The 26,663-nt window shown below is 45.6% G+C and overlaps 1 protein-coding gene across 1 annotated transcript in view; it reads right to left on the bottom strand.

The window, feature by feature from the left end:
- LOC128304580 (uncharacterized) overlaps nt 1–26,387 on the bottom strand; it is a 51,871-nt gene extending 25,484 nt beyond the window's left edge. Inside the window, exons 1-2 of the mRNA XM_053041783.1 lie at nt 26,224–26,387; nt 21,632–22,694 (exon numbers count right to left, since the gene is read on the bottom strand). Coding sequence (XP_052897743.1) covers nt 21,632–21,710 — 79 coding nt within the window. The 5' untranslated portion in view covers nt 21,711–22,694; nt 26,224–26,387. The remainder of the gene's footprint in view (nt 1–21,631; nt 22,695–26,223) is intronic.
- Nucleotides 26,388–26,663: the final 276 nt, after the last annotated feature.

The following is a 26,663-nucleotide window of genomic DNA, read 5'->3' as shown; positions in this document are numbered from 1 at the left end:
CGAAACCGACAAATCTCGAGACAAACCCAAAACGAACTTATATCACGGTTATAAATATATTCGACAGCGGTGTACTTTGAAGCACACCGTCGTCGTCGTCGTCGTCGTCGTGTGCTGATGTTGTTGTCCTCCTGCTTCGCGTTGTTGTGCGCGCGGGGCACGCAACAAGATTGCCGATTTTCGGTTGGAACATCCCGAACCCGAAAGGAAAGGCGGTGCTGCTGCTGCGCGGGTGCAATATCTGGGAATATTTAGAGCATAGGTTTTGCGGACGAGAAGCTGAAGAACGTCAAACCGCCAACACAACAGCAGGGGGACAAAAGGCGCAAGCAACAGACCGCTGTCTCCATTCAAACGGCCCGTCTAGGTTTTTGAGAAATTGAGCGCGTTCTAAGTCGGTCAATTACCGAGTCTGAGATGGGGGCGGAGGGAGGAGTAGAAGGGCACACGAAGGGTGACCGACGGTGAAAGATTTGGAACGGCTTTGTAAGGGTTGTCTCCACGTAGGCGATTTTTCCACCGTCTGGAAGTACGGAATTCAACGTTCAATGTTCAATTTCAGTCTGTGTCGCCCGAAATTGCGGAATTTTCCCCACCGGTTTTGTATGTCTGCGTGCGTACCTTAACCACAGCGCCGTCACATGACAGGTGAGTTTCGCTAGTGATCGCGCGCAAACACAACGAAAGCATGGGTTTTCCCCGTGCCCGTTGCTGATTTTCCCGTCTGTCTTCCACACCGTCAGCAAGTCAGTCAGTCTGTCTGGGGTTTGTTCGATGTCCGGGTTTTGGAAAAGCGAGTTTTCCCTCCGGTCACTCAGCACGACGATCGCGCGCCTAATTGTGCCGCGAGCAGTGAGTGCCACCCTGCCATATAGGACAGCTCGTCCCGCTCACCGTGCGGTCGATGCGGTACGATCTGTTACATCATCCGGGCTGATGTTCTGTAGCGAAGCGGATGGTAGGTACAGCCCCAGCACCAGCAGCTGGCAGTTGGAAGTCCTTTCAAACCGGTTCAATCTGAATCCAATTTTTGAGTGGTCGCTCACGCTCTTCCTCTACTGCTCTAGTAGAAAAAAAAACACACAACAGCAAGAGAGAGAGAGAGAGAGCGAGAGAGCGAAAAGATTCCGGCACGAGTTGGAAATGCTTGACAGAAAAGGAAAACTTCCATCGTACAGCAGCAAGGGCGCTTGCGCTTTTCTCTCTCTCTCTCTCTCTCTTGCTTTCGGATCTCATTTTCCCACGCTTCCGCTATTGCTCTTTTACACACACAGACACACGAGCAACGAGTGTGCTTTTCCGACCCTCAAACTAGGAACATTTTACAGACTCTCTCCGATCCGAATCCGTGCATGTCCCCGGGGGGTGATGGCGCTGTGTGTGTGTGTGTGTGTGAGAAGTGACAGCAACAAGAGCACGCGATAAGGCTTACAATGGGTACCCCTTTGCTCTACATTGAGGCCGTAGTAGTAGTGACACAGAAAAGTCCACCCTCGAACACTCATTTCCTTCCCCACACACACACACACACACACACACACAGCAACCAGTGACGTCATAGTTGAGGGAAAAGGAAAACCGTGCCTCTACCGTGGAATCGTTGAAGCGTCCCCCCCCCCCCAAAAAAAACCCTTGCAAAGAGCGAGCCCCTTTTGCTGATAGGGGCCAGAGCATCAGCAGCTTTAATCACAATCTCCCGTTTAACAGGCTTTTGCCACCGTACCCACAAGCACTTTACTTTACCTTTGTGTGCGCCAGTTACGCAGCAATACATTTTTAGCGCAACCGGAAGTGGGTAAGATCTTTTTGTTTTCCCCCTGGCTGTGTGTGTGTGTGTGAGGGGACTCTCTACGACGTTAGGAGATTACGCGGAGATGGTACGCGGATTGTCGCCGTCATCGTCACCATTGACCTCGAACGATCGCACACGGTGAACCTGGCAGAGCCCTTCAGCTGATGTGTTTCGAATGTCACACGCTACCAGCAGCACCACAGTTCTGTTAACAAAAGAGTACACTCACACACACACCACGATGATGGCGGCGAGGAGAAAGTAAAGCGTAAAGCGTGGCGGCATTAATGCTCAAATAGAACAGGCTCACGTGTATTTTCACTGTATTTTTAGCGCTGCAACCTCATCGGGACCTTCATTTTCATAATTGTCGTGCTTAGATAATCACATTCCGTACACCCATTGTGTGTGTGTTTGTGCCTTAAAAAGTAATTAAACGTATCAAAGTGTAGCTTTACGTCATCCTGGCACAAGCCACCGAGGAGTTCCACGTTACACACGCAATTAGAGCAACCGAAAGGAAAAAAAAACCCGAACCGAAAATTAATAGGTTCCGCGTGTCTGGGCTGGAATGCAGACTCGAAAGAATTCGGGTCAAACGGGGTGGGGTTAAGAGACAAAAATGATGTCAATAATAACAACCACCAGGCGAAAGATTTTCCTCCCCACAGCTTTGCCCGGTTTTGCGCGGAAAGCAATTAAAAAACATTTCGAACATCCTAGACATTACATCCTAGTGCGTGTGTGTGTTTGGACACTTTACAAATGGGTTGGTACAACGGCTTACATCCTAACAACAGCCGTAAACGTTGGGGTGGTCGGGAAGCACAATAACGGCCGATGTTTAGCAGATGAAAAATACGATACCTTCCGTCTGGTGTCAGCTGACGTGTGTTCACCATTCCCCCCCCCCCTAGGCCATGTTGCACCAATATACATACAAAAGCACCCGACCTCAACCTGTGCCGAACGTATGCAGCCAAACTGTCCATCCACTACTTTCACGCAAATCGACCTGCAACGTCATACAAGTGAAGCTATACCAGACGAACGGGCGTCGTCGCATGGGGAATAACACATTGCAACACAGTGGCGCAATCGCGAAATGGGTGCAAAGAGTTTGTTGGGCGGGGGAAGAAAAAAACACGGATAGACTGAAACATTTGCCCAATCCGAAAAGGTAAATGTTGTGTCCCCGTTTATTTTTTTTTTTGGTTTGATGGTACGACGACAACAAACACCTTCGGGAAAGGCTTTACACGTTGTCGCGCTGTTGCAGTTCGCTAACACAAATGCACCCGGTGCCACGGTGGACGAAGCGAAAAGGCTAAAGAACGCCTCCCCTCTCATTGGCAAATTGAGCAATTTTGTCCCCGTTCCACCGTACCGGTGTCCGCACTGGGTGGAGCACAAATCAATAGACCACAAACGTTATAATAATAAGGACACACGGAAATGGTAACGAAACACAATCTTGTGCAGCATGTGCCATTTCTGCTGCACGACCCCTCGAACAGCAAGTTCCCCTTCGCTGAGTGACGGGGAACGGAGGCGAACTGGAATGGTTGCGGGTGGTGTACGGACCAAGCCAAATCCTCGCTTTTTATCAAAAGCCGATGCGGAAAATTGCATCCGCATGATGCGCGAATTTCGAACTGCAGCAGCAGATGCATCCGTACGTACACAAACCAAACCATATATACGTTGGGGGGTGGCGGTCTACTCCCATGGGTAACCGAGAGAACCGTAGCGACGGTGCAGAAAAGCGCAAAACAAACGTTCGTTAATCAAAAAAAAAAAAAAAACCTCTTACGAAAGAGACTCCACTCTGCCGATGTCACTTTTCATTTTGTACTCCCGCCCAAAAGGGAGCTTCACGATTGAAGTCACATTCGACGTTTCGAATCGTATCGGTATAGCGCCGGAGACCGACCGGCTGATAGAATCCAATCGATAGAATTAGCTAATTCAATCACGGACCGGGTTCTATAAATGGATGCGCACAAAATTGGCCTTCTATTTTGTCGGTTTTTTTTTTGATAGCATTTTCAAAATTTATGAGCCACTGTGAAAAAAACTTGTGAATGATTTAGTTGTGTATAGATTGTATTTAAAAACAATATTATAATGCACCGAGAGTTATTTAACACGCAAGATGATAAAAAGATAGATAGTCCGTATTATACGATTTTTTTTTTGAAAGGCTCACAATGCATGATTTTATTTTTGGTCCCACCAAATTGTTACGCTTCAAACTATGACTGTGAATATAATATTAAGCAGTTGATATATTTATAATACGTCACACTCATTATTGTCTCTTCGCTAGCTCATTTTTATATACCACCCATCGGCAGAGCATATTTGCCAACGCAAACCTTGCACCAGTTCATAATGCGTCATGCCATGCAATACAAGGAGAAACGCCGATTGATCGCACATAATGCTATGGCCTGTTTGGATTGGATGCACTTTGCGCGCTGCATTAATGATGATGAGGAGAGTACAGTATCTGCATACCGCGATGACGCGTTTCGTACCACACCACCTACGATGATTATGTCTTCGGTGTCCGGTCCTCCGCGCTGGTCTCCCGGTTGCTCCCATGAACATGGAGATGTTTCAATTTTGTTTGCATAATATTTTACACCGATCGTTAAATGTTACTTCTTTTCGCCAGTGCGAACAGCGCGCCGGTAGCAAAAACATTCCCCTGGGGGGGAGGGGCGAGGGAATCCCGGACGAACCGTCGACTTGCTGATGTATGCTGATGTTTACAAGAATTATGTACATATATTTTCTCCGATGTTTATGCCAAAGTACCGGAGTGCGTTACGAGCGTTACCCTTTGGGGGGGGGGTGGAATGTGGATCGATGCGAGGATGGCAGGCAGTGGAGCGCGGTCAGATCTTGTTGTTTGCTAGTTTTAGAAACCAAAATCCGTCAAAAAAAAAAACCCTCCGTGGAAGCGAGACGGCCTAGGCGAAAGAAAATTCATACAAAAGCTAAAATCTGTTTAAAATCTCACAAAAGCAAAAGAAAAAAACGGAACCCCGAAGAAACGGTTAATCCCAGCGGACGAGCGTGGGGCTGTGTGGACGGTGCGAGAGGAGAGGCTTTTTAACGGTAGGATCGTGCGTAATGATAATCACTGTGGGAGCTCCACCAACGGTGAAAATGCGGGAAAAACGGGCGCACTCGTGTGCTCCGGAGAGTCAATAAACGTGTCACGTCGGCACGCTAACTGACAATTTGATTACCGTGGGGGCGGAGGGGGTGGTAAATTTTTCAACCGAACCTTGAAATTTTTCCGGCACATTTTCATCGCACTGGCGCGCACAGCACCTGACATAAACACACACAGGCACGTGTGTGTAGCACAACACTCCTGAACCCTCACACCGCTTTTTGGTGGCCAGCGTGTTTCATCTGCTTAGCATCAAAAACGGTGCCGAGATTCAATCATTGCCGGGGCCCAATGGTCATGAACAACAACACAGGGGGATGTGTTTTTCCTTTGGCTTGAGCAAATTTTGCCCATGTGGGAAAAACAATTTTCCAAGAAAATTCCACCTTTTTGCCAGTGGGTAAATATCCATTTGTGTACTCTCGCGCGCGCGTGTACTCAACCATGTGTGGTGCCCGGGACGGCAACAACGCTCAGGTGTTCACACCTTCCCGTGGCGGCTGTGTGTGTGTGTATTTTTTGCTTTCAAAACCTGCAATCCGATCTTCACGGCGCGATTCTCGAAAGCGCTCAGCGGGATAAATCGATCTAAGCCGAAGATTGAAATGGACATACGAAATCCCGACATTATTAACGTCCATTCCCGTTCGGAAAAGGGGAAAGACCGAAGCACTTCGAACGCTGTTTGCAAAGTGAGAAGAAAATCCCCACAAGAAGCGGCCGGCTTACAACACAAGCTGCAAGTGCAAGTGTTTAGCTGCAGTTTGGCAAGTGCATCTCAGCTTGAGCGTAGCACCGAGTTCAAATGGGAGAAAAAAAAACCCCGAAACATCCTACCATCCATGTCTCTCTCGTGTGTGCTATTTCTGATGGAACGGTACAGAAACGAATAATTAATCGTACCTCATATCCCTTTCCCGACTTTCGGATTTTCCTGCTGCCAAAAGTGACGTCAATATTGACCCGTTTCGATCTCGTTTTTTTCGTAATTTATGCACCACAGAACCAGGGACCTGAAACAGCTATGAAATATGAGCTCCCCCCGCTGCTGTTCTGATTAATTGAATCGGCCAAAGGAAGACAGTGACAGAGGCTAACCGATAAGCTAACTTTGCCGTGTCTTGACGTGCGATTAATAATAAGCGCTTCCCAATGCCGTAGTACCGTAACTCCGTTCCTGTCAAGCGAGAGGCTGACCATTCTGACTCTCTCTCTCTCTCCATGGAACCCGCGGCACTTGAAGATCAATTTTTCGAAAAGTTTTGCACAAAAAAAAAAAAAAAAACAGCGCCAGCTAAACTGCAAAAGTCTAATCCCTTTTAAAGTGGCTTTCCTGCGCTTTCCGCGACCAAATCAGACAGCTGACATGGCCGAAAATGGCGCAATCGGAAGGCGCAAACTCTCCCAACAAATCAAGTCTTTCATCGAAGGACGAGGACGCGGACGACCAAACTTTGCGATAATAATGGACGATAAAGCGGCCCAACCAAGGGCCTGGGAAATGGAGCAACTTTTGGGGGTGGGGGGGGGGCGACACAAGCCGGCCGAAATTCGCCATTGCGCCGTGGATGATGGTTGACGCGACACAGGAGCGAATGATTTCTGGCGACAATGGCGAGAGACCGAGAGCTGGTCGCACACCCTTGGCACGGCGCGGAGGGGAAGACAGGCGCGGGACAGGGATCCGAACGGTTTCCGTAAGCGTCAGATTAATGTGCTTAATTATTAATTCACAGCAATGAGGTGCAAATGAAGCCAAGCGGCTGGCAATTTTCTTTCCAGCGACGAGAAGTTTTCGGTTTTATGAATTGTTCATTGTAAAATGTTTTAAACACAATTACTTTTCGGGGATGGCAGACCGAAGTCATTCTCATTGGCGTGAATGTCAAACTGTTTAGTTGAAAGGAGACTTTAGTGTGCGTCCTTTACCGCTTCGTTGCCAAATTTATATCACACATTATGAGGATGAAAATTGAAAATACTTTCAAAAATATAGAAATTACAGGTTTAGATTGTTATACTATATTCCTCCTATCAAGTGTATTAAATCCCTCCTCTTCTTTACCATTTTCTATCAACGAAAACAACGCTCACCAAAAAGGATGCGAATGTTGATATGTTTACTTACAATTTCTGGGTCAAACATAACATTTACATCATCAGCTATACCTTCCGTTCTATAGAATGTCCGTGTGGAGATGTCTCAAAACTTGGTCCCCCCCCATCCCCTAAAATACATTGTGTTGTGCTTGAAAAAAAAAAAAACACACACAATGTGGGTTCCGTGACGTAAACTTTCGTCGTAAACAAAGGTTTGGTAGATTGCAACTGGTGTACAACAGCATGATAGTTTTCGTACAAAACAATAGTAAAAGGCAGAGGAGGAACAAGGTACTGAAACTGACAAAAACCAACGGACTGTACTGTGTCCGGTACAGGATTGTGTGCAGTGTCATCGCATTGCCCATCACATAATACCTTCCATTACCTTTTTTTTCCCCCCCCATCACCGAGTGGTCGAGAGTCTGATGACGCTGAGTGAAGAACTGTAATCGTTTCATCAGTTTAAAATATCACGAAGACCCCAAAGTACACCCGTGCGCGCGCCATGTATGAGTAAAGCAAGTCCAGGCACAGGACGGCAGAACAATCCCGGCCCTGTTTGCTCCAGTTTGTTTGTTTTTTTCTTTCGCTTCATTTTAGTTATTCTCCTGTTTGTGTGTTGTGTTGTCGTAAAAAGTTTCGGTGTAGACGTAGGTGCTTTGTGGTTTGTGGGTTTTCCGCTGCCTCTGAAAGCCGAGCCGGTAATATTACACTGACTTGTCGGGCACTGCCTGCTGCTGCTGCTGCTGCTGCTAGGAGACAGATAAAACGATCCCAGCTTATAAATAGACCCGATCCCTTTTATCCTACTGGTTGCTTTTCCCACACCAACCAAAGCATCCTCCTTCCTTTCGGGAATAGATTCGAGGCGAGTCGAGCAAAATTAAGATACTAACTGGTAGGAGGCTGGCTGGAGAGGAGGTAGTTAGTTATTTCAGGAGACATACTGACCACCGGTGGCGACGGCACAGCACATATCGTCGTACTTCGATCGTACGGCAGCGCAACTCTTTTAAAGCCTGCCGGTGTTAGTGATGCACCACCAGATGCACAGGCACTGCACAGCAATGCATCGAATCGTCCCAATTCAAGGGTTGAGATACCCCATGTGAAGCATTTCCTGTGGGACATTTCCTGAAGACCTCCAGCCAGCATTCGTGGGCTCCGTCTGGTACACGGATTGGTTTTCTTTTATTCTTGCACACTGGTTATCTGGATACAGCATGGTCAGACAAACAGCAAGGAGACCAGAGTAAATTAGGGCTATATCTATATAAATGAAAACTATCCAGGCGAAGTTCTCGAAAATGGGAATGCACAACACCCAAGGACCATCTTTCGCAGGGTAAAAGGTGCGGAGGAGAACATCCTTTTGATGTCTCACACAGGCCAACGCAATGAGCAACGTACTTCATATCAATTCGTCCTCGTAACAGAGGGATAGGATGCAATAATATTTTGTTCATAAAAATTCTAAAACAACCACACTACAGTGCGCAGCACAGTGTGTCCTTCTTCTCTGCCTGCCGGGTGGTCTCGTTCAGATGAGATGCATTATTTTCGGCTTTAGTACACAACCGGATAGCTGGTGGAATTGTTGAGACACTGCCAAAAGCCCTGCTTTATGCCAACATCATAAGAGTTTTATCATATGCGACATCTTGCTAAATCTGGTATTCGACATGCATAGCGGTCCCGTGTCGTACCAAACGGTACACACCCCCCCGGTTGGTCCACAAGTTCCAAATCTACCCCCAAGCGAATGCCAAGCATTTTACGTGCGCATACAAATCCACTATAAGGGGGGAGGACTTAACTGGAGCTGCCTGAGATTGGGTAGAAATCAGTTGTTAGAAAATCAATTTGTCCAACACGGAGATTTTTTGCTCCCTTTCGTTGCTTGTGTGATCGATTCTAAACGGGGGAGCTTATGCAAGCCAAAAAAAAAAATAAAACCACGCTGCATACGTCACTAGCAATAATTTGGTTGATTCCATGCCAAGAAATGATGCCTTTATAATTGACAGTGCAAAAAACTGGCAGACTGTGTGCTCGCTTTGGGATGGGATTTTCGGGTAGGAGACAGACGTGTATAGACCGTGTATAGACCTTGGAACCAGCTCAGAAGATATTCAATGTTTGGGTTTGGGAACGGCAAGGAACGGAACCGGGAATGGCTCGCATGGTTGTATCAACGTTTGTCACAAACCGAGTCTCAAACATATCGGGTTGGTGCATTAGGCATGATCCCAAAAAGAGATATGATTGGATATGGAGATACCAATTGAATAAGAAACAGATTTGAATTGCTGAAGATATTGAAACTACCGGCGTGTGCTCGTGTTCCTCTCGGTTTTTTTTGCGTTTGCTTTGAGACAGCATTCATATGCTTAGCCCACGATAGATCAGTTTGTAGTAGAGTTCACGAGTCATTCAAATTGGAATCACAAGTTTTTTCTATTACATTTTTAATAGCATCAGAAAATCAAAATTGTTTATTGAAAAAAGACGAATAATAATAACTTAAACATCTACTCCCATTAGAGATGTGCGCGCAGAGTAAGCGTGAGTGAGTGAGTTGAAACCTTCGAGAGAGTGAATGAGTATAAATCAGCACGAAGAGTTTTATGGCTCCTTTAACCACTCTTTTGCGTTTATACTCACTCTCACTGTCTTGTGTCGAGTAGAAACTCACTCACGAGTGAGTAAAACTGTCTTGTTCCTCTTTAGATTATAATCACTCTATAAGAGTGAGTAAAAGAGTATTATCACTCTTTTGAGAATGTAATGTGTGTTGTTTCTCTTGTTGGATTGTATACATTGAGTAAAACAGGAAGAGTATAAAAGAGAGTGACAGTGTTTCATAATTCGTTTTGGGTTGAAATCGATGAATAGGAGTGAGTAAAAGTGTTTTATCACTCCTTGTGGATTCAAATAGTTTTGTAAGAATATTATAAATGTATAAAGCCTAATTTATCACACCTACAGAATCCAAAAGGAGTGATAAAACAGTTAAACAGTTAAGTTCAACTCACTCAAAGAATGATAAAACAGTTTTACTCACTCGTGAGTGAGTTTCTAGTCGACACAGTGAGAGTGAGAGTGAGTTTAAATGCAAACGAGTGGTAAACACATACTTTTTACTTTTTAATGAATTTCAAAAAAAGTGAGTAAAGGTTTAAAATCTCTAAACCCAATTTTTGGCTCTGATTCAAATCATTGAAAAGAGTGATTATTCTCATCTCTAATTCCCATAAATGCCTTTTTGATTGAAAACACATAAAATTAGTTCTGCAAATCTACGAACAAGAAAAAACACAGTGTGTGAGTGAGTCAGCTACTGTTTTCTTATTTGTTCGGTATGTTGCAAAGATGAACCATCATCGAAACGGATGAGGATATCCGTTGATCAAGATTAATGAGTTTCCTTTTGTGTGTTCCACTCGCCAGAAAACAAAACAAAAAGCTAAGTTTCCGCTGTAAGCTAACCTCTTGAAACATATTTCTGTTGGTCAGTCATGCTGTTCACCCTGCACTATGAGTAATCCTTTTCTACTCTATAGCTAGTATGCACTGCAGCTTCACCGGCTGACAACAGGGTGCCCCCATACTAATGACATTTGAGTTTTGGCAGATGGAACCAAAAGCGGCCTTGTTTTGTTTTTTGGGTGCTGATGATAATGCATTTACAATTCCAATTTTTCATCTCATTGTGCGCGGGCAACCATCACCAAAAATTCCCAATCTTTGTGTCGCTCTTTAGGCGATGCTTGATGCTGGACCGGATGCTAGAGCATCCTCAACAAAGGGGCAGGTGCACAGATCTTGGAAGGTTTCATCGTGTAGGAATGCTTCCGTACCATCATGGTACAACACACAGCAGACAGCAGAGATTTGCATTTAGATTCTGGGCTGCAACCAAGCAGCAGGTCGAATGGAATTTACAAACACGTACGCCACGATGGACGGTTCCAACAAAAGATAAAGTAGTTTGTCATGTCGTTGTATCCCACACGTAGTATACGGACATGTCTCGTGTTTTTGGATCCTCGTGTGCGATGCGTATTACATTGAATCCCACCGGATTTGGAGTCTTTGTGTGTTCCAGAAATAACCTCACGAGACACTTTAATCTCCGCGTTGCACTCTCATACACATGGCACCGAAAATGAGATCGTGAAAATTCCACACATAATCGTGGACCAGAACCGTATAGTGGTGGTAAGTCAACCGAGATGTTTTTCGCGACCTTTAAGAACATTTTCTTTCCTAGTGTTGAATGCACAAATATGAGCACTCTGACGAAAATATCAACATCGTAATAAGGGACTCGCATTCTGTGTGTGTCTAGGAAGAGAGTCTCGGATAAATCAACTTCCTAACTGCATTTTTTATCACACAATTTAAAGTATCTTTTCCTTAGTTTAATGAGTTAAAATCCCTGAAGATTTTAATAAAAAAAAAATAGTTCACCACGTTGATAGCAACAACATAATCGTTTAGCATAATTAGCGGTAATAAAAATGTGAAGCAGCAAACAGCAACATTGCATGATGCTACCAGAATCTCGAGTCTAGGCTCGATCCTTCACCACCGTCGAGAGGGCGGCCACTAACTCCACTCGCGCGCTACCTAGTCCGTGGCGCACATCTTCACTATTGTTTAATTTATTCCAAGTTTCAGACGGCCCAACCGCAAGCAACCACCGTCGTCTGGTTACTTAAGCATAATTAGCATAAGTATTAATTTCCCCAGAGAACTTTACAGGTTTCCTACCGGACTTCGCAACTCCTGGCCGCCTTTATAATGGCACCGGTGGCAAAAGCACTTGCCAGGCACGGGGTGTAAGGGCACTTTTTTCTTCCCTTCCAGCAACAACAGTGGTTTGTTGGCGTTTTATTTTTTTTCTCGGACGGTATTCCAAGGGCTAATAATTTTTCCGCCTGCTCACCCCCAAAGCCCTCCCTCTCTGCGTGAGTTTCACCAGCTTTTTCTCCAGTGAATTGAATTCACCCGCCGTTAGCATGGGCTCACGGACAAGATACAATATGTTGTTGTGCCGAAGCCAATTTCGGGCCCTTGGTAGAAGGCATGGTACGCGAGTAAGCCGCTTAAAGGAAAGCGAAATGCGAGCGCTGATACTATTTTCGATTACAACAGCGACGCTGTCGACAATGGGGGCCCCGGGGCATGGTTTTGCCCCTTGCCTCGATAACATCACGGAAGCCTAGCCCTGCTGTGTATATCACAGTACATCGGCAGCCAGGCTGAGGTTCGTTTGAAATGATATGCAGAAAAAAAAGGTCTTACACAGGTGAGCTTTAAGGGAAAGGAAGATGCAATGAAACTTCTTCAAAGATGAAGCTTTTTTAATTGATTATTTCATTTGTAACTTTTGCACTGCTTGACATGGGTTGGAATGGGATGGAATGGAAGGTCGTTAGAAGTATTCAGCTTTTCAAAAAACATTCCCTTCGCACTGAGGCGAAACAGAGAAAAAAAAAGATGGTCCACGTTCCATAACATCAAAGAAACGGGTGTACGGCACACGATTAGCAATGCTGCAGAAATATTGACTGTGCAAATGCAAATTTACTACACCGCCCCCACCCCTCTGCATCGACCCGTTTGAAAGCATTCCTTCGAGGTCGCACGTGCATCATCATTCGATCGTTCGTTGCATCATGCGGATTTCGCTTTGCATTATTTAAGGTTTAATTACTGACCACCGGGATGATTGGAAATTGGAAGGATGAAAATCAGGTAAAACCTCCCCCCGAACACGACAAGAAAGCTAATGGGGAGGATGAAGAGTGAAGGGATAGTGAAAGCCAGAGCCTACCGGGGGGCTGGAAGAAGCGACAAAAATCAATTCGTCCTAAAAATAAACATTCATGCCCATCATGCCAGAGCCAGAGCCCTTCGGAAGGAAAAATCAAAGCACATCATGAAGGAATATCGAACGGAAAACCCGGCGCTCGGGGCTCCTCGGGGTTTTGCTAACGGTAAAAAGACGCCACCCCGATGAGAAGGAGAAAGATAATGGTGTTGGAAGCGCAAAAAAGAAAGACAGTGAATGTCATACACCATTTTGCAGAAAGGATATGCCTTTCCCGCTTTGTTGCTCTAATCAATGAGGGAAAATACAGGGAAATCGTTCAACTATCACCACTCACCCACAGTTCCATCTCGTCCCGATCAGCTACACACAGCGTAATCAGGTAGTGCTGGAAGGTAGTTGAAACATATTTCACAGACTGTTGTTCCGACCGTTCAGCGAGACACACAAGCACACGCCGGTACAAATATTTTGCAACATGAAGGCAACCTTCTCGGGCAAACGTGATTTTGCCGCGGTCGGGACACATTCCATTTACACAGTGAACCGCACCTTCTTCCTAACTAAAATATCATTTTTCCACCTTTCATATCCCGGCGAGCACCACGCGTTATCCGCTTGCCAACACATATACCAGACACCTTTTTGCTTGCTTGTTCGCTCGCCCCATTACTCCAAGCGCCACCGTGTGTGAGTGGGTATGGAACACGAACGAGGCATACACCCGTGAACATAACCGATAACGTCGATAATGTTTAATAAAACATAAATCGATATCCCCCCGTGAATGGAAAGGCCACGCACACATAGAGACACATAACGGTGGCATATGTAGCTGGATGTTACGGAATAGCCTGTTAGCCTTCAAAAATCCTTCCTGCCCTTTTCACCATTTTCCGGTTATGTTTAACGTTTCATTTCCGGTCAGATCCTTCACCGTGCGGCTTCTTCCCCATGCTGCACGTTTGCTGATTGCAGTAAAATGGGCACAGGGAACCAGTGCACCAGTATCCTACCGTTGTTCGATACAATCGCGAAATAATTACGATCAAGCTAGTCATTGTGTGCGAGCATTCATCCACACCCGCCGTTTGTCAATGGTGGTTGTGACAGTGTAAAGGTAAATGTTGATCTTTTTTTTCTGTAATCGTTGCATGTTTGTTTAATGTTGCCTACTGCAGACACTCGTGATGCCGCCGTGGCCACTTGTCTAATCGGGGTAAATGCAGCAAATAAACCCAACCCATACACACACACGCCCATCATGCAGAAAAGGTACATAGAAAAAGGTTAGGTCAGTGGTGCAATTTGTTCAAGTACCGTGTCATATGTGAAACAGTGTAAACGGGATTTAATGGTTCGTTTGAAGGCTTTGATACATATGCTATTGCCATTTGCCATTCGTGTATCAATCAAATCGAGCGATAAGATAGAAAAAAAACGATCTTATCTCGTGTGTGGTCCCTTTGCATTGTTTAGCTAGACCCGAGGGGGCATTCAATTAACGACTTGCAGAGACAAAGGGCATATGTTTCGTGTTTGATGGCTGGAGGCAAGATTTCTCCCATCCATCAGTTCGACAATTAGATAACGGAGAGATTATCACATTTGGTGCGCTTTACACAATTACTGCGCACTCAAAATGGCTGCACGTCAAACAATTGCAAGTTAGCTAAAAACACCATGTGATGGGCATGGTTTCGATGTATTGTTTTGACTCAATTTGTCGAAGAAACAAAAACACTTAAATCGAGGCAATATTCACGAACAATTAAATGTACTGCTTGCATAAATCGACGGCTTTGCGGATGACCGTGAAAAATATTATAAAACTGACCAATGCTAAGAAGAAACCTTGTACAAAAATAAAAACAATTCGAAGGTTAGAGATACTTTATCATTATACGCACGAACGAACACACTGCGCGTACTGCTGACGTGTAACAAAGCGAAGCAGTAACAAAGAAACATTCATAACCACAGCAACACGAACGTGTTTCGTTGCTCAATGTATCGTCACTTAACAAACTCCTTGGAAAGGATCATCTTATTGGACGCAAGCTGAATTGACAGAAAACAATTCATTCATATTCTTGTCTCTTCCTTGAGGTGATCACTTTGACTGGGCAGGATATAATTGTAACTAGAAATAGTCCGTCCGGAGCACGATGGAGCGATAGATGCCGGTATGTATGCTCCCTAGGCGAACAGTTATGACTAGCAATCCTTGACCCTTGATGTGAGCGAGAAGTATTTTTGAGGATTGATTCGCACTTTTTTTTTTAGTTCGCTCTCGTACTGAACGAAAACTCCCCGGGATGGATGGAGCGAATGGACAGTGTTGTGGTGGGTGGCAGTTTTCTGGCGCCCGTTTGACAAGATACGCAGGACGCATGCGTACGCGAGGGCAACCTCCACGGTGGCAATCCATGGGATGGGAGCAGCAGCACAAGGGTAAGCGGAATCGAGGGAGCTCTATTTACTTTACTTGTTTTTCTCCGTTCGCAACCACAAAGCACATCAAGCATAAGATCTTACACGTAGAAGCATAAAACCAGCGAGCGCGCTCGTTCGGTGTGTGGTTATGGGTGCAGTGAGTTCTGGCAATATCGTCCCGGCTCTGGGTGAGCCTTTTGCCGCTTGCCGTACTAACGATACATGGTGGCTTGGTGTTGTTGTACTGTTTCGCTCATCTTCGCCCATCACTGCTTTAATTTAATTAGTTAAATGTTGAGTTTGAATTTTGTTTTTTTCCGCAATCCGCAATCCGAGAACAACTTCATTTACCTACAAAGAGAGCAGAAATTATGAAAAGTTTCAACAACGGTTCCACCACCCGGCGGCAGGCCAACGGAAATCTATTTCCTAAATGTATTTGGATTCGGTGGAACTTTCGCTTCCCGAAAACCAATTCCAAGACAACTTTCGGTGCGTTGTGCAGCATGAGTGACTTTAGCATTGTTTTGTTTTGTTTTTTTTTCTCCAAACATGCTCAACTAAATGCTAACTTTCTACCCGGTACGTCGTTGCCACCGCCTGAGGGGACACCTTGGGACCGGAAGAACATCCATTATAATTGGAAGAACATTCGTCCCAACAGCAAAAATGGCTGGATGCAACGGCGAGATGTAACGTTTTATCGTGCACTTTGTGTGCTCGAGCCGAAGGGCCGAAGACACATCGATCAACCAGCACCACTTTGGCGATTAGCTTCGAACCGATCCGACAAGTGGAAGAACTTATTACTTTGGAAAGTCATTTGCTTGCAACAGTTTTCAGTTGTTTTCTGGCTTGTGTGTTGTTTTCTAGAGCATAAAGAATAGTAACTGGAATTTAATCGATCGAGAACAGTTTATGTGCTTCCAAAATTGAATTACTTGAGCATTTTATTGGAAGTAGGAAGTCAACTCCCTTGCGTGCCCTTTGATGTTGCAAAATGTTCAACATTTAAGGCAAACGAGGCAGATGATAAGGCAACCGTATTGTTTGGGAGATTTCAACACCACAATTTGACGAGTGAACTGAAGCGGAAAAAAAACTTCCAAACAACATGAGTTGTCTGGCATTGCTCCTGGCTGGAGAGCTCTTGATACCAAACAAATCTAAATCTTCACTACAATTTAGAGCTGGGTATATCCATTACACCTTTTTCAGTTTCGTGTAAATCGAAACGATGTTGTGTTATTTTTATCCCCCGTGTTAACCCCCGCGAGCGATTTGGGTTTTTTTTTTGTAAATCGATCGAACAGCATGACTTTGCTGCTGCACCAAACACAGCGGTGTGATCGGTGATTTCCCTTTGGCAAATGCGTGCCGGAAGAAAATGGCCGAAAGCACCAAACCGATCTCCCCCGGCGTGTCGAAAGACTATTGTTAGTTATTTTGGGAATGGCCAAGGTGTTTTGGGGCCAACATGGCGACAACGATGGGTTCTCCATGGTGTCCGTATCGGCCTTCGACGTCTAGATTAGCTGATCTACGTGTGTCCGGTGTGAATTTACGATACCCGCAGCCTCATTGCCGTGGCGAGCCGGACGGTCGTTTGCCCACACCCACCAAAACAAGGGGGACCCCGACCTGCTGTTTATCTCCCTCCAAGGAACAATTGTTGTGCCAAAGCGCAAACATCCTCCAATTGTGCGGTTGATAAGGAGGAGCGAGGGCCTTTATCGGGGGGCTATTTGTTGACCCAACGATACGACATCTGCAGTACAGAGGTGTCCCCAAGTGTACACACTTATCGCGTGTTGGTGGTGCTGGAACTGTAAAATGCGCATTACTGTCGGGTGGTGCAAAACGGCAACAGAAAAAGGAAGGTTAACCCAAGAACACTCCGGATGACAATCATGTTTGTACCATCGTCATCATCCCAGTTACGGCCGCTTGGAGGTTCCACATATTTTCACGCTTGGAAACCGTGCGAAATCTCGGTGCGAATTAAAAGTGCCCGGAGTGAACCGTTCCCAGCGAGTGTCATCGCATTTAATGGGATCAAATAATGACACACGAGGTAGATAACTGTGGCAGCCCCGCGAGGTGCTAAGTGAGTTGTTGTTACAGCCGTTTGGGTGGCCCACGTGTTGTTGCAGTGGGTGGAATGGATGGGTTTTAATGTGTAAGCAAGCAAGAGATCACGATCTCGCCTTGCAAATGCGGTATGAAGATGGCATTACAGGATTGCCTATTAACACGTTGGTACGTTTTAAACGGGACGCGCGACTGTTGGCAAGGAGTCCGTGTGCGAATGATGATTGCGTCCTGGGCGCAGTGAAATGAGCATCTGGTTTGGAATTAGTTTATGACAGTTTCTAACGCGATTAAGCAGGCAAACAGATGAAGAATGTTGCAGCTGACTCTAAAAGTGTTTTAGAGGTTGGTTTCTGTAAGAAAGGAGCTCGCTTCGTTCGTTCCAAGCTAGTCACCTAGAGACAGATGATTCATCAGCGCCATCATACTGGCTTGGACAACTTCATTAGTTCCCTCCTCCTGCCAACGGTTAGTGAGGTTAGCGAGTCAGCAAAACACAACACGGTCAGAGTTCTGGATGAACGCCTTTCTGCACCTTAGCTTTCTAATTATTCGGTTTCACAAGCAAGCCACCGCTTGAGCCAAGACCTAGAGAACACTTGCCACCACCACCACCACCACCACCGTCATCGCTTATCCGCTTAATCCCAACATGGTGACCTAACCCAAAATAGCACACCAACGACGTAAAGCTAGCACCCAGGCACAGTAGAGTGGTGGTGTGGCCGTGTGTGCCGCTGCTAGTAGCAGTGAAATCAATTTAGTACACCTACACGCACCGCGTCTCCCCGAGATGACAAACGGCGATGACGGCGACGTCAAAGCTGCTGTCGCATCGAATTCTGATGAACGATATCCGCACATTCGATTTCAATTAAGTCACGCCAAATCCATTCAACATACACACATACGGGAGGGAGGACAAATGTTTTACATGTGTGCAGCGGCGCGCTGCACGGCGAACCAACTTTACACGGACGCGTGTGTCGGGCGACGTCGGGAACTCAAGTGTATTCTTTCCAGTTACGGTTGCGTCAGAGTGGACGCGTATCACGCAATCGACGAGGTGCCTAAGCACCCAAACCAGTTCCATCTACCCGGCGCACTGCATTCGAATGACGTGATGCGTACGTGGTGTGTCTGTGTCAGTATTGATAGCTTCCGAGTTGCGAGCTTCACCGTGGAGTGTCAAACGCGTCAAGCATGATTTAATTATTTTACCTTTTTAAGCTAGAAATTGGTATTGGGGATAGGTTTTGTGCGACAAATGTCAAACGTATAACGCCCATCCCTTTGTTTTCTAGGGTGCAACGGCACAAGCGATGATAATAGGGTGCAATTCACAGGCCACGAGTGGTACGGTGTTGATAAGCGAACTATGGCAGGTGTGTGACGCCATGGACGGGTTTTCGATGTAAATGCGAACCTTTTTGCAAACGAATTTCTGCCCTGGTTTCGCTGTCAAAACGATGACAAACGAACGACGCTCGGTAAACACCTAGTTCCTGGTAAGCGTTGTGAATCACAACTTTAATCCATTTGCGTAAAACGATTCACCTGATTAATTCGATACATCACTTTACGTTTAGTGTTCTGCCGGTTCCGAAACTTCCCACCAACAGTCACACTCGATCTATCTCGGACGTTGCATAATGGAGATATCTTGTTGCCACCGGGAAGGCTTTACAACTGGCTGTAAATCGATCTTATTCTGGCGCTGATGTAGCTCCATTTCGATTCCCTCCGAACGACCCCGTAATTGGGAAGAGAGGGGAATGTCTTTGCCATGCGTTACATAATGGCGCAACATGCTATGCCCTCTACCGCATATGTGTCGCCTGCGGATTGACATGCGAATCGTCCACCAAAACGATACACCACCAGAGCTTGGAGGTTGGTGGTGCACATAAAACTTCACAACCAAACTCGCGGGAGCGAAAGGATCCCATACAAAACACGCTCACACGTGCGTAAGAAAAACCGAACCACGCGTGGGAGATGGAAGAAAAGGATTTACCCTCTGGTTCCCAGGTAGAAAAGGGTAAAGAAGATCCCTTTTTATTCGTGGCACAAATGTATCGGCGGTCTCGGTTGCTCCACACACACACGAATGGCAGATCCGTTTTCTTTTTTCGCCCTTTTTGCCTTGAAGCGGTCGCGGCATCTAAAGGGTTGTGTTGGCGCTGTTAAAAGGACAAAACCACCAAGGTGAGGAATGGTTCTCTGAATAGCACACAACAACAACTAGCTTGCACTAGCACCGAGAGTGGAAAAGCTTATTTTAAAGTCCCATCCTATGGGAGCCACATGAGCTGTGGGGGTGCTGCTTTGGAAAGACAGGAAGGATATGTAAGCAGAAAGATCAGCAGAGGATGGGTTTCTCCCATCCATTCATCCTAATAGTATGACCTGGCACCTGCTCACAACTAAAAGCGCCTGTGAGCCCTTTCTTTCTAAATATTCTTTTAAGCATTGCTTTATGCAAAAGCTTGGAAAGAGATTTTTCCATCACGTCCACAGCTTGTCCCTCGGAAACAGATGGTCCTACTCGCAATTAGAAATATCAGTGTTCGCTCTAGAAATCCCAACGAACTGCTGGTTCCCTTTATTCATTTGTTGGTCGGATTGTTGGAAGTATTTTTCCCACGAGCCCGCATATTTAGTAGCTCGAGTGAGAAAATGACCCGCGAATGCGAAACCCCGAAAGAATACGAAAAAAAGATTGTTGAAAGAGGAGGTGTAAGGCGGGGGGGAAAGGGGTGCTCTGTGCTTTAAAATACGAAATGAAGCACCTTATCCCCCTTTTTTCTCGTTTATGATCGCGTTAGGGACAAACAAACGAGAGCAAGTGTGAGGGGGAATTAAATAATAAAAAGAGAGAAAAAAGCCCCGAATCAACATTCTAACGATGATGATGATGATGATGTGTTTCGATGCACTGAATGGTTGCCGTAAAATTTGCGAAACTGGGGGAGAAGTGAATATAACGAGCAATAAGGATCGGGAAGAACAATGCTAGACACACACACACGCGCGCGCGCGTGTCAGGGGGGCTGCGGATGCGACCCACGGTAAGGATACATGTCTGACAAACAGGACAATGAAACAACCTATACAGCACGCCTTAACAGTTCTCGAGCATCTTGGCATTTTATGTACTGCCCCAAACCCACGCTCCCCCACATGCTTAATGAGTATGGACGATGTAGGTTTTACAATTTTGTGGGAAGTATTTTCGGGATGACAAAACAAAAACCATTCCTACACGCCTAAACGGGTTGAGCTGTGGTTTGGGGATACGGATGAAACGCTTCGGAGGGACATGACCATCGAGCATGATTAAAAAATAAAAAGAATATAGCTGCAAAACCATTTATTCCCCTGTGTTGCTACGTGTGTTTGCAGTAAATTACAGGCTGTTCCAGAGATACGCGATTGTGTGTAGAATGTGGTTGTTGCTTGCTTAAGATGCGTTTAGAATTTTTTTAAAAACGGATTTGTTTAGAGATTGACATTGTCAAAGATTAAACAAATTCGGTAAAATAAGCTCACTTAATTCCACAACTTCAAATTCGCGTATCTTCGGGACTACTTGTCTGTGGCTATATAAATTGATAACCCAAAATGATTACGATGATCGATGATTTGTTCTTCTACTCGAAAACGAATGAATAAATAACGCACAAAACAGATTTCGATCGCCGGATAATCTTCAAAGTCCCCTTGGTAAAAAAAAATCACTTCAACACATTCTGTAAAAAAACACATTCAATCCTGAAATCTATAACAATTGGTCGAATAAAAAAAAAACAATAGACGTAAATGGTTGTACGAAAGGAAAGAAGATGAAAACATTGCAGAAAACTATAAGATACAGAAGTGGGGTTTAGTGAAAAGTTGTGGTAAAATAAAAACATCCTCAAAACATCGAAACGAAAGTCGTAAATTGAAATCAATATTGACAGCTTTGAAGGGACATTCTTGAAACATTTACCAAACCAAGGTTCACTCTTCGGTGGATTAGTAGTAAACTCGGTGAAGGTAGAACATGTGGTGTGTTCGGAAGTAATAGTAGTAGAAAACGGTAGTAATAGTGGTGGTAGAAGAAATGGTGATGGTGTTGATAAGATAGTGGTGAGAATATGTTTGAACCAAAACACGGATAGAAAGCATGTTCAAATACCTGAGCTTTGTGCATATACTAGGGTGACTGAAACTAGCACGACTAGTGTCGAGCAGCGCAAAATCCGTTTGCAATCCATCCTGCTGTTGTTGCTGGGGGTTGTTTGTTTCGGGTTAGGTTGTGTTTTTCGCGTTGTCCTCTGTTGGATGCTCCTCCTTACCAGCACGCGGCGCACTTCGCAAACAGGCTCCGCCGTTATATCCGGTACAGATAGCCTTCTGGAAGATGGTGATTGTGAAACGGGTTGTAGTCGTCGCGCCGTTCGCGGTTTTTATCCGGTGTCCTCTCTTCCCCTTTCTTCGTCCGGAAAGATTTTGCAGATCGTGCAGATCAAAAGGGAGGTTGGTACAGGAAGCCTTATTCCTGCTACCGTCGTCCTCGCGGGCCTTGCAAGCGTTGGCGCAGGGGAACCGTACGTACACCCGGTGCTTCCGTGATGATGGCGGTTGCTACCCGTAACAGTGACACACGCTGATCCCGTCGGGTGTGTGTTGTTGCTACACACGCACTCGCACGCACTATTGATTTTACTTGCGATTAATATTTACAGCACAAAAGGGCCTTGTTTCGTATCACAATCTACTCAGCACTGGCCCAACAACTAGCGGGACCCTTATTTTTGCCTCGTTATCACTGATTTTGTACAAAACCAAATCAAAACAGGGCCACGACCGTTGGCACGACGTCGATGAACAACGAAATGGCAACAGGATAACCAAACGAAACTAAAAAAATCGAAACGCACGCTACACACACTCTTTACGCACACCGTCAGCACACACCACTACTCGGGCACACTCTTCTACTCCAACGCACACCGCACCGGGATGGAGGGGTGACGCCGATAATGGTGATGATGATGTTGAAGGATCAAGAAGACGGTGTCTTCCTTTCACTGCATACACTCGCTTTCGCTCCACCTACATACAAGCTCACTTATGCACCACTCGTCGCACGCACACTTGAGAACACATCAAAGATTCTGCCGCCACTGCTGCCGTCGTTGGTGGTTTCGTATTGCTTCCGCCGGGAAAGGCCTTCGGGCGATCAACGGATTCGGACACTAAAACAAAACGAAAGCGACGATAAAAGAACATAAAATTAGCCAGCAATTAAACAGGGTGATGTGGTCAAAGAGTCTTGGCACCAGTACCAAGACTCTTTTGCACCAGATTATTTTGCTAACGTAAAATAGTCAAGTCAAGGAAAACAAGAACCTTTAAGAATTGTAGTGCCACAGAGCAGAAGAATAATTTTCAGATTTAAAGGTATAATATACGAGACTTTCGGCTCCTACTAGTGCCAGATTTCCATTTTGATGCAATCTTATTGAACTCGTGACGCTATGGAATAAGAGACGTAATTAAAAAGACACCAGACGATCAAGACACTAAATCTCTTTTGAGACATTCAGTGATGTTTATCATGATAACCAACTTAGGACTTCAACTGCATATACCATTACATCTACGCGTGGTAGTCTCTAGTTGCTCCAGATATCATTGGAACAATAAAAATTAGAATTAGACATTTCATACAAAACCGCAAATAACACTACCATCATTATTCAGCTATCATCGAACCGTTCCACTTCTTCAGCAGCAACACTTCGAACGAATGGAAAAATTAAATTCCATGTTGGCACGAAACTTCGGTGCCACTCTGCGCGCACGTTGACGATGTACAAAGGTATGGAGAACGTGTGGGCAACATTGGGTTGTTTTTTTCTTATTATTCGCCCACCTTGGGGGTGGATATATTGAAAATAAGGGACGAAATGTTGCTTTTTTCGGTACAGATGTCCAGGTGTGTGTGTGCTTGTAAGGGAAGTTTGTGTAATTAATTAGCCGCTGAAGGTAACGTTTGCATGGTAAAGCTCCAACCACACACACCGAACAGCTCGATTACAGAAACCAGAGGTAGGATTCGTGGTCCTCTGCTGTACAACCAACCACTTCATCCATCCAAAAGGGAGTGCTATTTGTTTTTCCTATGTTTCACGCCAAGTGCCACACGTACACAGAACCTCGGCGATGGATTACGTGAGCCCAAAAGTATCAGGTGCTGCTGTGTTGCTGTCGAGATGAAATTCGGAATCGAAAGAAAACATTCGCCCGGTTATCCTTAGCGACGGGGGTGTAAAGCTTCACATGATGTCAATAAGTCCTCTTTACGCGAATGTGGGTGACGCACGGATGAGAAGGATGATTTGCATTTCAATTCTTCGATAAGCCGAATGGAAGATGCGGAGTTTTCAATTGACTTTTAATGCAAACCATTTTTGTATCCACCCACAAGTGAACACATTTTGACCAGGTTACCGCAGTGTGTATCGAAACAGGACAGTCTCTTCGGAGCTTGAAAATTCTCGACAAACACCTGTCCCTTTACGCATTACTCTGGAACGGTGCCACGTTGTGTAACATCAACCAGCTGTAACGGCTTCTTCGATCGGTTTCGATTTGTGCCTTCGGGTTGTTTTTTTTCCTATTACTCCAGCTGCTAGTTTGGCTCGACACTTGGCCAGGATTTCGGTGGGCCGTTACATCAGCAACCTATGCTTTCGCGCGCGCGTGTGGGTTTCGTTGGCAAGAGTGTAAATGATGCACACTGCAGACGAAGAAAAAGTAATTATTCTACCTCAAGCCTTTTGTTTTAAATGGATTTTACGCACAACCAAACGGTATGCATTTTATTTCAGCACCAAAACCACCAGCAACCGACGAGTGAAAATTCCCTTTTTCGACACACACTGTACGTAGCTGTCAAAAACGGTCCGGCGCTCACATGTGTGTGAGCGCCGTCACTCGGAGAGGGAGAGAGAAAGAGCAATATCGCAAGCTGTCACGTGAGAGGGTTTGGTGTGACGTACACAACGGTACCAGAAATCGCTGGGTGACAAATAATGGCCGTGATTCATGTAATTCTGCCTTCAGTTCAGTTGCTGTTAATGTACGCCTATTTTTGTACCCTTATTAGTAAACTTATATAAATTATGCGTTTCTACAAAAACTGATCTGACATTCCCGAGGCACAACAGTGAGAGACAAAATACAGCACCAGTGAGATGATGAGAAAGAGAAAACGTTTGCGTTAGTATGGCCAGAGCACACACGATCCGTTTCGGGTTTCTTGGCGTTTCCGCAAAACCCGTCCCAACAACCTTCGCGCACGTACACTTTGGCACACACACACACACACACACACACACACACACACACACACACACACTCACATATACACCCCAAGAATACGTGGGCACGCACGACGTACACATACATACACACACAAGCAAGGGCGCGCGAGCAAAAACGGCCCCCTAAGTATTGATTTTGGACGGACGGATGGCCCACAAATCCAACGGGGACAGTAAAAATTGAACAATTCAAGCGAGCTTTAAGGGAGAGGCACATACAAAATCACGCACACACATGCAAGCAGCACGATTTTTTCACGTCCCATTCCCTGACGAACTCTCCGCGATGGCGATGTGTTGTGGAGAACAAAAATTTCACAAACCGCGTCCTCAAAAACGGAATCTATTGGGGTTTCGGTTCCTGGCCTGGTCCTTGGCATAAGCTCACGCCACAGACATCACAACCGATTTGTGGGAACACTTACTACACACCGCCAGAAGCACAGAAGCACACCACACAGGCAGAGCGTACCCGAACAAAACGAAAAACACGCGACAGCGCACTTCCACCGCCAGCGAACGAATGCTCCGAGAGGAAAGCGCGTAGTGGACCGTTTGTTCTACTACCCACCGACACCGACTGCTTCGATCGAATCGGGAGTGGGTGAGGATGTGATGAGCACGAACCGTGGGGTGGGGGTGGGAGGTGTAAGATATGCGGAGCAAACCCCTGGCTGCCAGTGGAGAGCGTGTGTGTTATGTGCTGTGGCCGCTGGTTGCTATTATTATTGGCTTTTTTACAACCACCCTCGGTAAACTATAAACTCGTCTCACTGCATTACCCCCACCAACTCAGTGTCTTCTTCGTTCCGTCGACGGAGACAACGGATCGTTAATTACCATCACTCGTAATGGTCCTGCCATTTGCGGCCGATTTCTTTTTCTTTGCGGAACAGCTCATGAAAGGCACAGGGGCATCTGATAAGCGATAAGAGACGAAATACGTGCAGTACTGTCCACTGCGTGCGTGCCGTGGCCTTTGTCTTCCTTCACCCTTGCTAGTCCCTATTACGTTGGTGCACCCTGCAATGCAGAGCTCTCAGTTGGACGGTTCCGCAATGTTTGGATAGCAGCAAGATTAGAACCATGTTGAGGATGCTGTATATCACTGATAAATCCTTGCTTTTGACGCAGATTGCTACTCCACTGCACAGCAGCACACCAGCAGCCAATTTTGCACCTGGCTACACAACTAGCAGTAGGTTCTACCGAGTAGGCCTTGGTTGTCTAGCCTCAAACACACTCATGCACCTTACAGCAGCAAATAATCCGTGTTTTCCTTGTTGTTACCACCCGTTGGTGTACTGGCTGATACCGTCGATTAATAAGCAGCACTAAAAGTAGAATTTGTTTGCAGCCAATGGGGCCATTATGTGTATTTTCAAAGCGCACCCACCACAAGACGAGCTCCTGGGGCCTGAATTACTCTCACTGCGGGAAAGAATCTTATTCCACACGCGAAACAACTGGTGAATCTGCTTGCGCACCGAACACCGACCAATTGGCAAACATTAAATCGCTTAATGTTTTACAATTATCCTAGCAATCCTACTAACACTGGCCTCTTGGCTGAATTTTCGAGGAGCAAATTTACCTTATCAATACGAGAGCTCGATCAAAAAGTCGAATGTGGGTGATTCAGAGGTCAGAGCTCACGTCTTGCTGAGGCAGCCATATTGAGTGTTGTTTTGACAGCCAGGGTATGCATTGCTTGAAACAAAACTCGCATTAATAGTTTTGTGTCACCATTATGAGCTTGTATTTTATTGTGAATATTGTTGACTTGTTTCTTGATGCTAAAAGCGTCAATTGTTTGAATATGGAGAAAATACTTTG

This window comes from Anopheles moucheti, chromosome 3 (assembly GCF_943734755.1).
Source record: "Anopheles moucheti chromosome 3, idAnoMoucSN_F20_07, whole genome shotgun sequence".
In the NCBI taxonomy this organism is placed as follows: domain Eukaryota; kingdom Metazoa; phylum Arthropoda; class Insecta; order Diptera; family Culicidae; genus Anopheles; species Anopheles moucheti.
Note: the sequence above shows the minus strand (reverse complement) of the source record. Positions and strands in the feature narration are given on the sequence as shown.